The sequence below is a fragment of the Patagioenas fasciata genome, chromosome 5 (assembly GCF_037038585.1).
Source record: "Patagioenas fasciata isolate bPatFas1 chromosome 5, bPatFas1.hap1, whole genome shotgun sequence".
Classification (NCBI taxonomy): domain Eukaryota; kingdom Metazoa; phylum Chordata; class Aves; order Columbiformes; family Columbidae; genus Patagioenas; species Patagioenas fasciata.
This window is the reverse complement of record NC_092524.1, coordinates 53,605,323-53,618,829: the sequence shown is the minus strand read 5'-3', so window position 1 is coordinate 53,618,829 and position 13,507 is coordinate 53,605,323. Positions and strand designations below refer to the sequence as shown.

At 43.3% G+C, this 13,507-nt stretch overlaps 1 protein-coding gene and 1 long non-coding RNA gene across 3 annotated transcripts in view; one reads left to right on the top strand and one right to left on the bottom strand.

Annotated features, from left to right (window-relative positions):
- Positions 1-4,250, top strand: part of CCDC88C (coiled-coil domain containing 88C) — a 99,676-nt gene extending 95,426 nt beyond the window's left edge. Inside the window, exons 30-31 of one of the 2 annotated variants that reach the window (XM_065838177.2) lie at positions 519-734; positions 1,933-4,250. In XM_065838177.2, coding sequence (XP_065694249.1) covers positions 519-734; positions 1,933-2,946 — 1,230 coding nt within the window. In that variant the 3' untranslated portion in view covers positions 2,947-4,250. The remainder of the gene's footprint in view (positions 1-518; positions 735-1,932) is intronic. The other variant, XM_065838178.2, reaches the window with a different exon arrangement.
- Positions 4,251-11,322: 7,072 nt separating this feature from the next.
- Positions 11,323-12,916, bottom strand: LOC139828022 (uncharacterized). Its single transcript, XR_011739188.1, has 3 exons — positions 12,844-12,916; positions 12,704-12,766; positions 11,323-11,707 (listed from the first exon to the last, which is right to left on the bottom strand). It is a non-coding gene; the product is annotated as an uncharacterized lncRNA (long non-coding RNA).
- Between the last annotated feature and the right edge of the window lie 591 nt (positions 12,917-13,507).

Genomic DNA, 13,507 nt, shown 5'->3' with positions numbered 1-13,507 from the left:
TAGAACAATCTGCTGATCTGAAAATACCATCAGTACATTTGAGAGAAAATATTTTTCTTGCTGAAGGAAATTCTCGATGCTTTCACCATGCTGTGTGCTTGGGTGCTGACTGGCACAGTGGTGTTGGTTCAATGACTGCAAGAATTTGCTGCACGCTGAAGTGCTTTGTCAGAAAACAGATGTTTATTTTCTAGATGGCATTTCTGCTCAGACAGTAGTGAGGCAGTGCATTATTGAGCATGTTAATATTTTAAGAGCAATTCACTGATAGTGGAAGGGAACAGATGTTTCTGTTTCGTGAATGCTTTGGTAACAGTATTGAAATGAACAGAGCTGTACTATTTTATGGCATCAGTAAATTCTGTTCCTTGACTTTTCAGAGCAATATTTAAGTATACCTCCTATTCCCACATTATCCTCAATACAGTTCTTATCATTTAGATGGATTTTTTTTTTCTCTGTAACTACCTGACCATGTCTCCATTTTCATTCTTTCTGTCATCCTTGTTCCTTTTCAGCGTCGGCGCAGTTTAAATGAGAGTGAAATCATTTCATTGCACCAATTTCTGTTAGAAGCTGATGTACCGTGTCCCTCTTGCTACTCCCTATGTCCTTCCCCCTATCAGGAACCTTCACAGTCACTCGAATTGGTCCTCAGCCATTCATGTCACGACAGCGTGAGGCACAGAACAGGCAGGGGAAATATGAGATCCACTTCACTCTATGTCCCCAGGGTATCCATTGTTCTTGCTATGAAGGCAACAGCTCCCAACTTACCAAAGCTTTTGCTTAGCATATTAATACCAATAGAACTGTACTGTAACTCTTCGCTGTTATTTTGAAGGCTGACAGATCACGTGCATTAATTGCTTATAAAGTATTTCCAGTGCTTATTCATAAATGTGCATGTTTTTGAGGACTAGCCATTCTGTAATGGTAATGTGCGCAACAGCAATTTAAAGTGAAGTTAAAAATAACTCTAACACTTTAAGATTTAGTTGAGCATAGAAGTTTTCCAGCTACCCTCTTACCCCTGATGGTGTTCACTTCCAACAAATGAGTTTTGTGACTGGAAGAAATGTTTGGAACACTAGTGAAATGAGTATATTAAGCTTTAACATACTCCCTAGAGAAAATAAATAAATTTCATGAGCTTGTTTCAGCATGTTTTTTGTGAAGACAGCATGTCCTTTAACTATTCTGAGCGTGCCTTGTACTAATAGTCCGATGGCAGCTGATCAAACACCACCATTTTTTGGTTGTGTGGACCATACCAAAGAAATATTCACTGCATATTTTCTTTTACTGCCAGGTTAATTGTCTGACTTGAAATTTGCTAGTTGGTTGTGAGCAAGCAATAATTCCTCAATTTTTTTGTACATTTCACTATATTGTATATACAGCTTTTAACATATATAGTATATTGACTGGGAGAGCTGAGGGAAATCTGTGGAGAAGCAATGAAACTTTGTACTGCTAGCACCTCTCCGCAGGGTATTCTCTCCTGTTACATCCCTGAATTTACAGCAGTGTTATCCAGATGAACTGTACTCTGTAAGCTGACAGACCATCGTTGATATCTGCTGATATCAGTGGCTGTCATTAATATGATACTGATGTTACTGTGACAGTGGCTGATGTGAAAGGAAGTAAAAGAGCTGCTGCCCAGAAGCGAGATGATTTTTTTTTTTAATTTAAAGCAATTAATCTGGCAAAGAAGACTGTCATAATCTAATTATGATTAGCATGTTACTCCTTGATTTTGATTTATACCCATAGTAAACATTTTTATCTTCTGTTCCCCATTTTAAATTTAAAATGTATAGTTGTATTTGGGTTGAATATAAGTGGGAAAGAACATGAAGCTCTGCATGATTCCTTTAACAAAAAGTACTGTCATTAATGTGGTATGTGCATATTTTCTCACACCAGGACACCTCCAGTAACAGAGATGATTTGCTCAGCGATTATTTTAGGAGAGCAAATGAGCCTTCAAATACTGGGAACATACTGGTTCAGCCGTCCAGAAAGGAAACTGCTAAGATGCCCACTAGTCTTCTTGCTTCAACTGTAAACATGACCATCGCCAATGAAGAAGGAAGAATGGCTAAGCCTGGAAATTACATGAAGCCAAACCTCCGACAAGTTGAACCTGAGCCTCTGTCAAGCTCCCAGGGGTCCCTTAAGCCTTCTCACACGCCACAGCACCAGCCGGCCAGCGGGACGCGGCAGCTGGCGCAGCCTCAGCAGCCTGGCACTGCGAGCAGGAGGAGCACGTCGCTGAGCAGGGCCTTTAGCTTGGCCTCTGCAGATCTCCTCAGAGCCGCGGGCCCGGAGAACTACAGGCAGGAGAGCCCTCAGAAGTCAGCAGCAGACCTGCGTGGGGGCAAGGATGCCGTCAGTCAGACGGCTAAGGTTTCTTCACCAATGAGCGCCCAGGGAACCTTGAGAGAGAGGCCACAGTCCGCAAAGGCAGCAGATTCCTTGCAAGGCGTTGATTCCCGCTGTCGGCATTTCGATGCAAGGCGCCTTTCCCTGGCCTCACCAAAAGATGAGAGGCCCCTCTCCTGCCGTCAGTTCTCTGCCTCACCCACTGCATCCAGCAGCAATCTGAACGTGCAGCAACAGGAGCGTGTAAGCCCTGGGCAGCACTACTCGCCTGCATCCCACGCTTCCTCCAAAGTCAAACCCAAGCCAGCCCCTCGTACTGGGGAGGTGGCCACAGTGGCCCCCACCAGAGCTGTTGCCAGCAGCACTGAGGGAAGTGTTTCCCTGGGACAAGGCCAGGGTGATGCCCTACTGACCAAGTGCCAGGGTAAGCTGCCAGAAGGCAGCGCTGGGACTGCGGAGGAACCCATGAGAGGAAGCAGCTCCAACAGCATTCCTGGGTCTCCGGATCCCCAGGGGGATCAGCAGACAGTTTGGTATGAGTATGGGTGTGTGTAACCCACAGATGCAGCTGGTAGTATGTGTGTTTGGCATTGCTGACATCTGGGTAGCATTTGTCTAGACACTGTGCCAGGTCCTAAAAGACATCACCTGCCTGCTGATCTGAGTGTCCCCTGCGTACTCTTTTGTAGTTGGACAAAGTATGATCAACAGAAACAAGGAGCAAAACCCCAACCCTTTTTTTGACACTGTTGTGCCTAAAATGAAGTGGAAGCCTGACCTGATCCCACAGCAGTCTTGGCACCTGATCCTCACAGGTGCTGAGAATTCTTCACTCCAGGAGAGGCTTAGCAGGGTCCCCTGTCAATACTGCACTGTGCACCCCTCCTACCTGCATTAAAGAAGAGTTTCACAGGTCACATGTGTGCTGAACCCAGCCCCACCGTTGACATGTCACTTAACCACGCTGAAAAGGTCGCATGAAAGCCAAACTTTTCCCCCAAAACCAGAACCAACCATTTGCCTTAAGTAGCTTAAAGGGAAAGCTAAAGAGCAAAAGTGTGTGGTTTTTAGCCACGAATCTTCTAAAATCAATTACCACAGCCACATTTTATAGAGGTAACACACAGACTTCAAGGGTCACATCTCAGCCTTCCCCTCTGGGGACTGTGTAAACACATAGGCCAGTGTGATTACCCACTGCCTTCACTACAGCTGCAGCTCAGTGGATCCTTGACTCTGCAAGCCAAGTGGTGCTGCATTTTGAAACTTGTTTTATCTTTTATACAAACACTGGAACTAATGCAGCCTTTCAGGGGAGAGGCCATTTTAATTGCAAAGATGGCATCTCATGTACAAAAGTGTCTTGTATGTATATAAGAAACTCAAGTGTTGTATAGGAATGCTGTGTAAATTGTATTATTACATCCTTGTGTGCATGACAACCCACATCCTAAGCAATCTGTGGGATTTTGTCTCTTAGAAATCCTTGTTTATGTCTCCAAGAACTTTGCTCAGTATAGAAAGCAAAATAATTTTGTATACATGTGAAAGAAATGTACTTTTAAAAATCTATTTATGTGCAAAGAAGTTCCTTGTATGTTTCTGTCCAGTGTCATCAGCTGCTTATGTATATATGATCAAATGCGTATCTTTCATTCTATTTCATGTTTGTAAAGCTGTTTTTCTTGCAATAGACGAAATCCTTTAAAAAAACACACAAAAACTTGTTTTGCTGGTTCTGATTTAATCTAGTAAAAGCTAAAACTGATTCAGATGAGGATGTTTTTGTTATCTAGTATGTAGTAATCCCATTCTGGAAATGACAGAATTGTTTATAATAAAGATTTAAATAAAATAGATGGATGTTGTACTTTTTTTTTCCTCGGGGAAAAAGAAAACATGATTCATGGTGCTGGCTGGAGATGGATCTGCAATAGCTTGTAAGCCTCAGTATTGATTTGCATCTCTGTGTGTCAGACTAGCATTTGTTTTTATGATGTTGCCACAAAAGGCGTATCAGACATCTTTCCATTTGATTATAACCTTCTCACTGGAGACTTCAGGAGGATTGTTCATACAAATTAAGTGACTTCCAGGTCACTGTAGAATCAGACGATTGGATTTTTATGCTTCTCTGACCATTTCAGACAGTGCCAAGCGTGCTGTTTAGTTTTGACCAAGGTTGCATTTTGTACGATGTTTCATGCTTAATTCTTAGGATGCCCTACAAAAGTGAGAAATTATTAGTTTTTGAATGAGAATGACAAAAGGAGCTTTCTGCATTCTGTGCTGTTTTACTTGCAAATCATAGTTTTTCAACAATTTAAGAATCATGTGCTAAACAGTAGTTTTAGAACATACTGAGTCGTTTTGGTAAACGGAAATTCCTCTTCCAGAAGTTCCATCTCTACATTGATTCTTGGCCAGATCACTAAAGTTGGGTGTTTCTCCCTTGTTTCAGCTCATTTTTGGAGGGATGTGCTCGGCTGCAATGCGGGCTGGACTGTTGAGGAGCTCGTCTGTGAGTTTTTTGGTTACTGTAGATCTGCTTTTGCTAGAACTACCTTCCCAGTAACTTACACCTTAGTGTAATTTTCTGAGTTATTTACTACTTATTACTTAGTTGTCATGAGTTAGAATAAAAATGTACTTAATACTTGTATAGTACCTTTCAGCTATGGGATAGTTTTAAATACAGATGTTACAAGAGCTATTGAAGCGCACAGTGCCATGGTGCTTGGGCCCTCCTGAGAACATTAAGGAGAATTTTGGTATAGGTACCTGTTCTGCCACAACAGGTACAGTTGTTTTGCAGCCTGCTCGATTAATCGTTTTCAACTATTCTTTGACAGACATGGAAGCTCCCAGGTCGGTGCACGCCATCAGGTAAGAACAAGGCCTGCATGCAGCTTGAGGTGCTGCTGCTCTTCACCTTTCTGGGGTGCCCAGAGCGGTTGTTAGTGGGATAAACAGGTGTTTGTGTGTGTCAGACGTAACACAGGAGAGAAGTCAATTGTGTTTAGAGAAAGTAATCAAGTCCTCTCGCCTTTGTGCCAGTGGAGCTGAGCAGGTAGAGCTGCCAGCTCTCGTGAGGCGACAGGAGCTGCCAGGAGAGGTTTTTGTGAGGGGAAAGGTAGAGGAGACAGAGCTGCCAGACCATTTCAGGCTTCTCGATTCCTTCCAAGAAGAAAAGGGGAACTGTGATGAAATAGCGACTGTTTCAATTTGCACAGCTTTGGAGGCTACTGAGACCCATGGTGTGTAGGCTGGCAGCTGGGAGTGCTGCAGCGAGCCAGGGAGCCGCCGGCTGTGTCCGTGCCCCAGTGCGTGAGGAGCACCAGGGACTAGGGACCCCGCCCTGAAGGAACCCTGGTCTTCAGCACATGGGCTTTTCCCGGCTCTGCGTGGTGAATGGCTGTGGGATGCTGGTGTTTCCTGACATGAGGGAAGCACGTGCTCTCTGAAGGTTGCTGATTATGTGTGCCAAACAATGCCGTGAAGGGTTCTGGACATAACGCTTCAAGTAATGTTCAATAATGAAGTGTCTCGGTGTATGTGCCTCTACAGTTCCCTAGATCATGCTTTCTGTTAAAGAACCAATTTTTGAAGGGAATCCCGTCCCAAGAGACAGCTGAGTAGCCAGTAGGCTTCTGAGAAAGCCCAGGGGCTGTGCCTTTGGCAACTCCCGCTCCTTGCAGTGTGCTCCAAGTCTGAAGTCATTAGAGCTGTTTAACCTGAGGAAACAAATTTTGCTTAAAATTGCATGCACTGCGTGATGATATTTACTTGAGGTAAAAGAGAACGCTACTGTGGAAATTGGTACTAGGGAGTTGCGTGCTCTACATTGACAGAGCATCTCCTTACCAAGAAATCTGAAGCCTGGGTCCTTTACAGAGACACTGTATCGTGGAAACTTTTTCCTATTAGATATGATTCAGCTGTTCCTCAAACTTGGGAGCTGATTGTGTAGTGAACAGACCTTTTCTCATTTCAGTTAATTGAGTTCAGAACATAAAATCTCCAAAGAAGAATTAAAAACAGAATTTACTATTTTTTCTTTCTGTAGTGAGGGAAGTTTCAGGTGTAAATGCATTGTAGAAATGACCAGCACTTAGATTAGAATAATGACACATCAAGGAATGCCATGTGGTTGGAAATTATTTTGACTGTCCAGATGTTTGGGAGCATATTAGAAGTTCAGCCAAAGGTAAATGGCTTTAAGACGGAACATGGAAGAAATGCTCCAGAAATCTTGAATTCATGTGAAATGACTACAGCCTGGATGTTAAATGGATGTAGAAGTATTAATACTTTTTGCTTGTTTGTTTGATAAACATGAACCCAGCTGTGCTGAGAGCATTTGAATTGTGCTTTTGCCTTTTTAGATGAAAGAGGGGGGAAAAAACAAATCATTCGTGGTAACCTTCACCAAAAAAAATTATCCTAACTGTTGATTCTCTACCCATCAGTCATGGAATATCAGATCCTGGTAGTACTGGAGATGTTGAAGGCAAGGTGGAAAACAGGAATGTTTTTACAAATCCCTAGTACCAGACAGAATTAACCTGACCTAACAGTGCAGAGTGAAATAGTTCAGTTACTAAAAATGAGGAATGAAGTCGTCATTATGAAGGGTTACAGACTGGAGAAATAACTGTGCTGTGAAGGTCTATCTTTAAAGCTATTATAGTACTAGAGGCTGCCATAAGAACTGAGACAGAATGGCATCAGCTGGGAAGTGGTGAAATAAAGTTATGATTTCGAGAGTACTGGCAGGAGTTTAAGGTGACTGGGAGAAACTATGGTAAGTTCTGCAAAACTAAATGGTGTTTTTCCAGTCACAAGGATGTCTTTAAAAGTGTGAAGAGAACAGGAGACAACAGAGAGCTCCTTAAATTGGAAAAGTCCTTGAAAGGCTAAAGACCCTTGAAAGGTCCTAAAGACCCAACGTGTGAGTTGATGAAGTGTAACATGAAGTTGAGGTTAGATCAGATTTGGAGGATTGTGAAGAATCCCATTAAAGAGTAACATGGATGAATGGGGAGCCCAGTGGCAGAGTACCTGTGCCTACCTCTGCTGAAGCCATCGAAGGGACAACTTACTGACTGTGGTTGGTTTGGTGGGTTTTTTTTTTTTTGGGGGGGGGGGTAGTGTTGGGGGAGCAAAATTGGATTTTACTGTGAACATGAACAGGACAATGAAAATGTGGTCATTTCACAGAAACCAGGAACCTAAAACATGTCCAAAACAAAACCTAGAATGCTATGGAAACTAATGTCAACTCTGTCATCCCCAGATGCTGTTCTGATCAGCTTTAGTTAAAATACTTGAAAGTATTTTACCAAAAATTATAACTGAGTTTTTGTAGCTCTAATGGTGAGGCTGTGCCAAAGTATGCGATGTGTGTGTTGCATACCAGAATGAGGAAGAGCACTAGATCTAAGCATTGGTGTTAGCCTTTGAAAAGCATGTATTGCACCAAGGGAAAACAGGAGGAGCCCAGCTCCCTCTTTGAGTGACAGCCTGTGGTGTGATCCGAAAGTGATGCTAAAGGAGAGTGTGCTTGGAAAGGAAAAAAGGAAGCTATTGGTGAGACTCATTGAACCAGGCTCTTCTGGAATCAGCTTAATATAACATAGCGTTTTAATGCTTTTGATTTCTAGTCTGAGATCATGAGTTCATGGGAGAGCTAAACAGCCTCTGCTTTAAGAAAACATCATCAGGTAAGACATGAGAGGCTCCCCCTCCTCTCCAACATCAGGTGCTGGCTGCCTTCTCATTCTGGATGGAGCTGGGCTACCACACCAGGAACAGTAGCACCCCCATGTGCAAATCACTGAAATTTGCAAGTCAAAGAGCATCTCACTTCTTCAGTGGTTGGCATGCTCTGCAAGTCGGAGACACATTAATGGCAAGTAAGGCACAGCTCGTGTTTGGAAACACACTGCTGAGGAAGAACACGAGAGTTTGAGAATGATATTCCAGCTGGAGAAGCACAACTCCCCAGTGGACAGCTGAGTGAGACATCTCTAGGGACTTGCACTGCAGGGAAGAGGGAGGTTTCTGCAAGAAGTAACTAGGAAAGTATGCCTGTGAAGGACCTAAGAGAGCAGTTTGTAGTGCTTCTAGTCTGATTGTTTTACCATTTGGTAGGGTATTTTGAAGGTTATGGGATACAGAAGTGTACATTCCCTTGCTGCTTTAAATTTCCCTGACCAAAATGATCCCATTCTTGTTAAACCCATGGAAAATGCTTCCCTGCACATTTGCAAGAGGATTTTTTTTCTCTAATTTTCCAAATCTTGGAATATGCATGTATGTGCACTGTGAACACATAATATACCTAATCCACAGATGCATGTATTTCACAGCTGCTGCTCACGGGGGGATGTTCAGCTGCAGCATTTCAGCCATCTACAGAAATGGAAAACTCCCGATCAGTTTGAGACTGCTCCTAGAGGACTCTTTTGGCTATTTGTGAGTGAAAGCAGAAGAAATACTGAGAATCAGGGAAATGTCTCTGAAGGCAAAATCTTGGGAACTTTTTTTAGAACTGCAATCCTCTGAACAAGGATTGCTCGCTCCTACCAGTGCAAGAGCCTGTCAGAGTTCAAGGACCATCTGGACAACGCTCTTCATCATACGGTTTAGTGTTTGTTAGTTCTGCAAGGAGCATGAGTTGGATTTGATGATCCTAATGGGTCCTTTCCAACTCAAGATATTCTAAGAAAAGGCAAATGGAGAAAACAGGCAGGCGTAAGCTGTGTGGAATAGACTTAGTATCAATTTAGTTGGGATTTAACTAAAATCAAGCTAAGATGGGTAACCTTCCATTTCCTCAGTCTTTTGAGCTTACAGCTTTTTTGGTCCATGAGCAAAGGAGACAAAGGGCTAGAATGCTTTAGAGAGCTGTATTAGCAGCCTTTTGTGAGCAGGACGACTGTACAGCTTGTGTACTCCGTTTCTGTTAGACCTCCCAGATACTTGGTAAGGTTGTTTGTCCATCTAGACTAGTTTTGATCAGTTAGGGCACAGAAGGTTTTAACCACCATCCAATGAGGGCACCAGTATGTACACTTGAGAATGCAGCTTTGGTACCTTCATTGACGCAAAGATCTCTTTTGCTGTCGCTACTTCCTCTTACTTGTGTTTCCATGTAGTAATATCTTGTTCCTGAAGAGCTGAGGCTTAAAGGAGGTGGGTAATGTATGTTGGATGGGGAACAATATATTTGTAATGTTTGTATATGTCCTTCAAGTGACTCCTTCCAAAAACAACCACGTGCTGTGTTAGCAGAAAATTCCTTGCATGAAATAGGCAAACAAAGGAGCTTTTTTGCTAATCCTGTCTTACAGCTCAGATAGTGCAAGCAGATACTGCGGTCTGGCCAAGCCCACCCCTTATCTCCAGCAACTTTCCTCCTTTCGTGACTTCTCCAGCAATAGAGACCTTTCTGTTCTTGAACCCAGAGTGTTACCTTTAACTATTTCCTATCCCTGAGTTCATTTTTTCTACCCTGTCTCTGTCCAGATCTAGTTCCAGCTTTGTCCACTCTTTCCATTCCTGCTCCCATTGCTAAAAGTTTTGGTTATTTATCAACCAGCTCTGAACTTTTTGCCATTTTTTCTTGCTGTTGCCATCTGTTTGTACCTTGCCAGACTGTTATGCAGTCACATTCTCAAGTCTTGAGGCCAGCGTGTAGTCCTGGTCTCAGTAACTGTTCTCAGTGCTTCCTGATGCTTCCTTGCTTTTTCATCCGCTGTTGTCTCAAACATTCCCCACACTCCCTTGCCTCATCCTTGCTATCCTGCTTGAGCATTTTGCCCAAATACACCAGTGCCATGAGTTCAAGGGGCCTTTGCTCCCTGACACTCCTCCATAGCGTGCACTGCAGTCACTATCTTCTCATCGTGTCTCTTCCCCACATCCTCCTTTAGCTCAGTTGTATTGCTCCATTTTGCTCTGCATTTGTGATAAGTGATGACCAAGGCTTGAGGAAGGAAATACACCATGTACTATAAACCACCATGGCTGTCTGTGGTGCAGAAGATGCACATTCGCATAAAGTCTAGAGCCAGTCTTGTTTTCAAGTTTCAAAATCTACTTACTAGTTATTGAGATGTCTTTCAAACATTTATTCATCACAATAAATACAGAATTCTTCTATCTGTAGTAGCCTTTCAATGCAAGATCTTATAACAATTTCTAAGCTTGCTTGTTATAAATTTTAGGCCCAGCAGATACCTTTGATGGTTAAAGTTCTGTGAGAATTTATTAGCCCTTAAAAACACTAAGAAGGTTATAGATGCTTTTAAGAAGGGCTATATCACTTTTTGCATGTTGAGGCAATATTGTTTCTATTTAGTCTCAAGTATTTTTAACAATATGAGTTTCCACATAATTTTCATTGTTTTAGAATTTCCTTCCTTGCTTATTTTGGCTTCTTTAATTGAAAAAAACTTCAGTCCCTGAAGCCCAGTCCTATTACCCCCCCTGTGTACACAGATCCTTTTCCTTGTTTATTTAACCATCCATATCAATGGTAACAGCATCACACTTGGCAGATCCTGAATTCCCTTAAGTCTCCCACCCTGTCCTATGTGAACACGTGCTTGTTTTCGTCTTATGTAATCAGGTAAATGAATGAAAACACATACTAACAAGACTGTATTGGATCCAAGTTCCCTCCATGTTTTAAACTCTAACAAGTTATGTCTGTTTAACAGACAATGTTTATTGGGAAATGAGAATATACTTACAAGCAAATCTAAAACTGAAAGTGAGAAGAAAAGCAAAAAGTAAACTAACTTAGTAACTCCAGTCTATTTTCAGCACAATGTCTTTGTAGTGAGGTTTTGTAGGAAATGCCAGTATCTGGATAACGCATTCATACTTGACTGGCTGCCTTCTGTAGCTTCTGAAGACCAAAGATGTTTTTGCCCTTGAGGTATTGGTTCAAGGACATTTAGGCCCCATCTTCCCTGTTGTGTGGGGGCACTGGCACATGGATCACCTTATGACCACAGTTCCTAAATTCCCAGGTCCACGCAAATAAGGGGAAGAGCAGCATCACAGAAGTTCAAGTCCACATGGCTATCCATCTTGGAGAACTCCACTTACCTGTGAGCAACCTTGTTTTCCATATCCGGATGGAAGTTCCTGGATGCATTCCTAGTGGGTCCAGCTGGATACTCTCAACACATCCACAATCATCCACAGGTCCTTCACACAACCAATAACTGCAAGGCCACACATCAAAGCCAAGGTCTCTTTAGTGACTTAGTAGCTGGGGCAAGGATGAATTCAGTCTGCGGTTCTGCAGAGAGCAAGAACAGAGATATTCTAGCCTGAACAGAGAGAATTCCCTGCTGGTTACAAGATATGGACACATTCCTGTGACCAGCTGAAATGGTCTCAAGTCTGTGTCACCATGCTGAGCTTTAATTTGTGGCAGAAGATCCTCAGTTTTTCTGAGTTCCCAAAGGTGTTGCCAGTCTTTTTTCCACCTTCCAGGAAGTAACTGCTGAAGGTGCCAACTGAGAGCCAGTTTGGTAAGGTCTGAGCAAGGAGAGAGTTTATACCTGCTGAAAGATACTTTCAAAAGGACAAACCCTGGAAAGGGATGAATTGAATTATGAAAGCATCACTACACCAAGCTAAATTACCTGGCCCCAGGCTGCATTTCTAGCCCTGACTGATACCCAGCCAGTGTTGTCCTGGCCAATGTGGGAGAGAGCTGAGGCAGTAACCCACTGAGTCAGCCGAAAGGTGCTGCTCACTGGCAGTGGAGTCTGCATTTCCTGACCGTGTCTCTTCCTTTGTGGAGTGTGATGGTGAATGGGATAAAAGTCTGGTCAACAGACATTACTAACAGAAGTGAAAATCTTTAAAGTAGTTAAGGATTTAGTCCATCTTTGGAGATTCACCATTTGAAGGATGGAAGCTCCCAAATAACCAACATCACACATGACAGAACTCAGGAGGATAATCAATGTGCAGTTTGAGGGTGACCCCAGCCACAGGTCTCTCATATTGTCATGGTATCAGCAGCACTTCTCCAGGCCAGTGCTTTCCATCGGTACTGGCTTTGTCAGAGGCCTCTTACGATACACATGATGCTCTGCTCAGTGAGCACTTTGTCTCTTCTCCTTTCTTTTGTTTCTTGGGAATACAAGCACAGTGCTTTTCTGTTGGCTTGTAAGACAGAGCTGGGGGTCTTGTGCTGAGTCTGGGGGAGTGGAAACTCTGCAGGCTCTGAAGGGAAGCTGGGAAAACCCTTGTGGTCAGCCACTGAGATGAGAGTGGGTCTTACCTGGGAGCTGCCAGCACAGTGGCGAGGGCAGAGGCCTGTTTCTTCTGGAGGCAGAAGCGTGGCCTGGGTGATAGAGTAATTTGTGAGATGTGTGTTAGGCAGTAACATTTTCCACTGGAAACTCTTGAGTCCAAGCTTACCACTTGAGGCATGTTCTGGGCATAAATTCTAAGACATTGGTCCATGCATCTCCCCAAAGCACCAGGAGTGCAGATGTGAGGGCTGCACGTGCCCTGCAGAGTGAAAACTGAGACCTGTGGAAAAGATTAAAAATAACACGATACAGTGCAGACTGGGACAAGAACAGAAACAAGAGAAAATAGGAGGAGAAGAGATAAATAAAGCAAAATGCCTGGGCTGCAGTGAAATCTGCAGCAGTGTTCCCTCTAGCACTGGCAGCTGAATCAAGTGAAGCCTTGCGTTGCACAGCCACCCCTCAGTGTCATGGAGGAGCTGGACCTGCAAAGGCTACAGAGATGGTATCAGGACAGAAGGAAGAGCAGTAGTAAGTCTTTGTTTCTCAGCTACAGAGAAGGGGAATGTTTGTGCGGACTATAACTGCAAAAGAGTCAGAGAAGTTATTTATTTTCTTCCTGTCCTCACAAAAGTGGGTGCTTGAAAGGATTTAAATCAAACTTCTATAGGAAATTTGACCGTTATAGGCAAAGCATAGATCAGGTAATTGGACTTAGATGGAGCCAACACTGCCAGAAAGGACCTCTGCTGGAATACACTTAGCTAGGAATGCTGATGGCTGGCAATGAGTGAGCAGAGCCCTGGAAAGCATGGTCTGTGAAGATGACT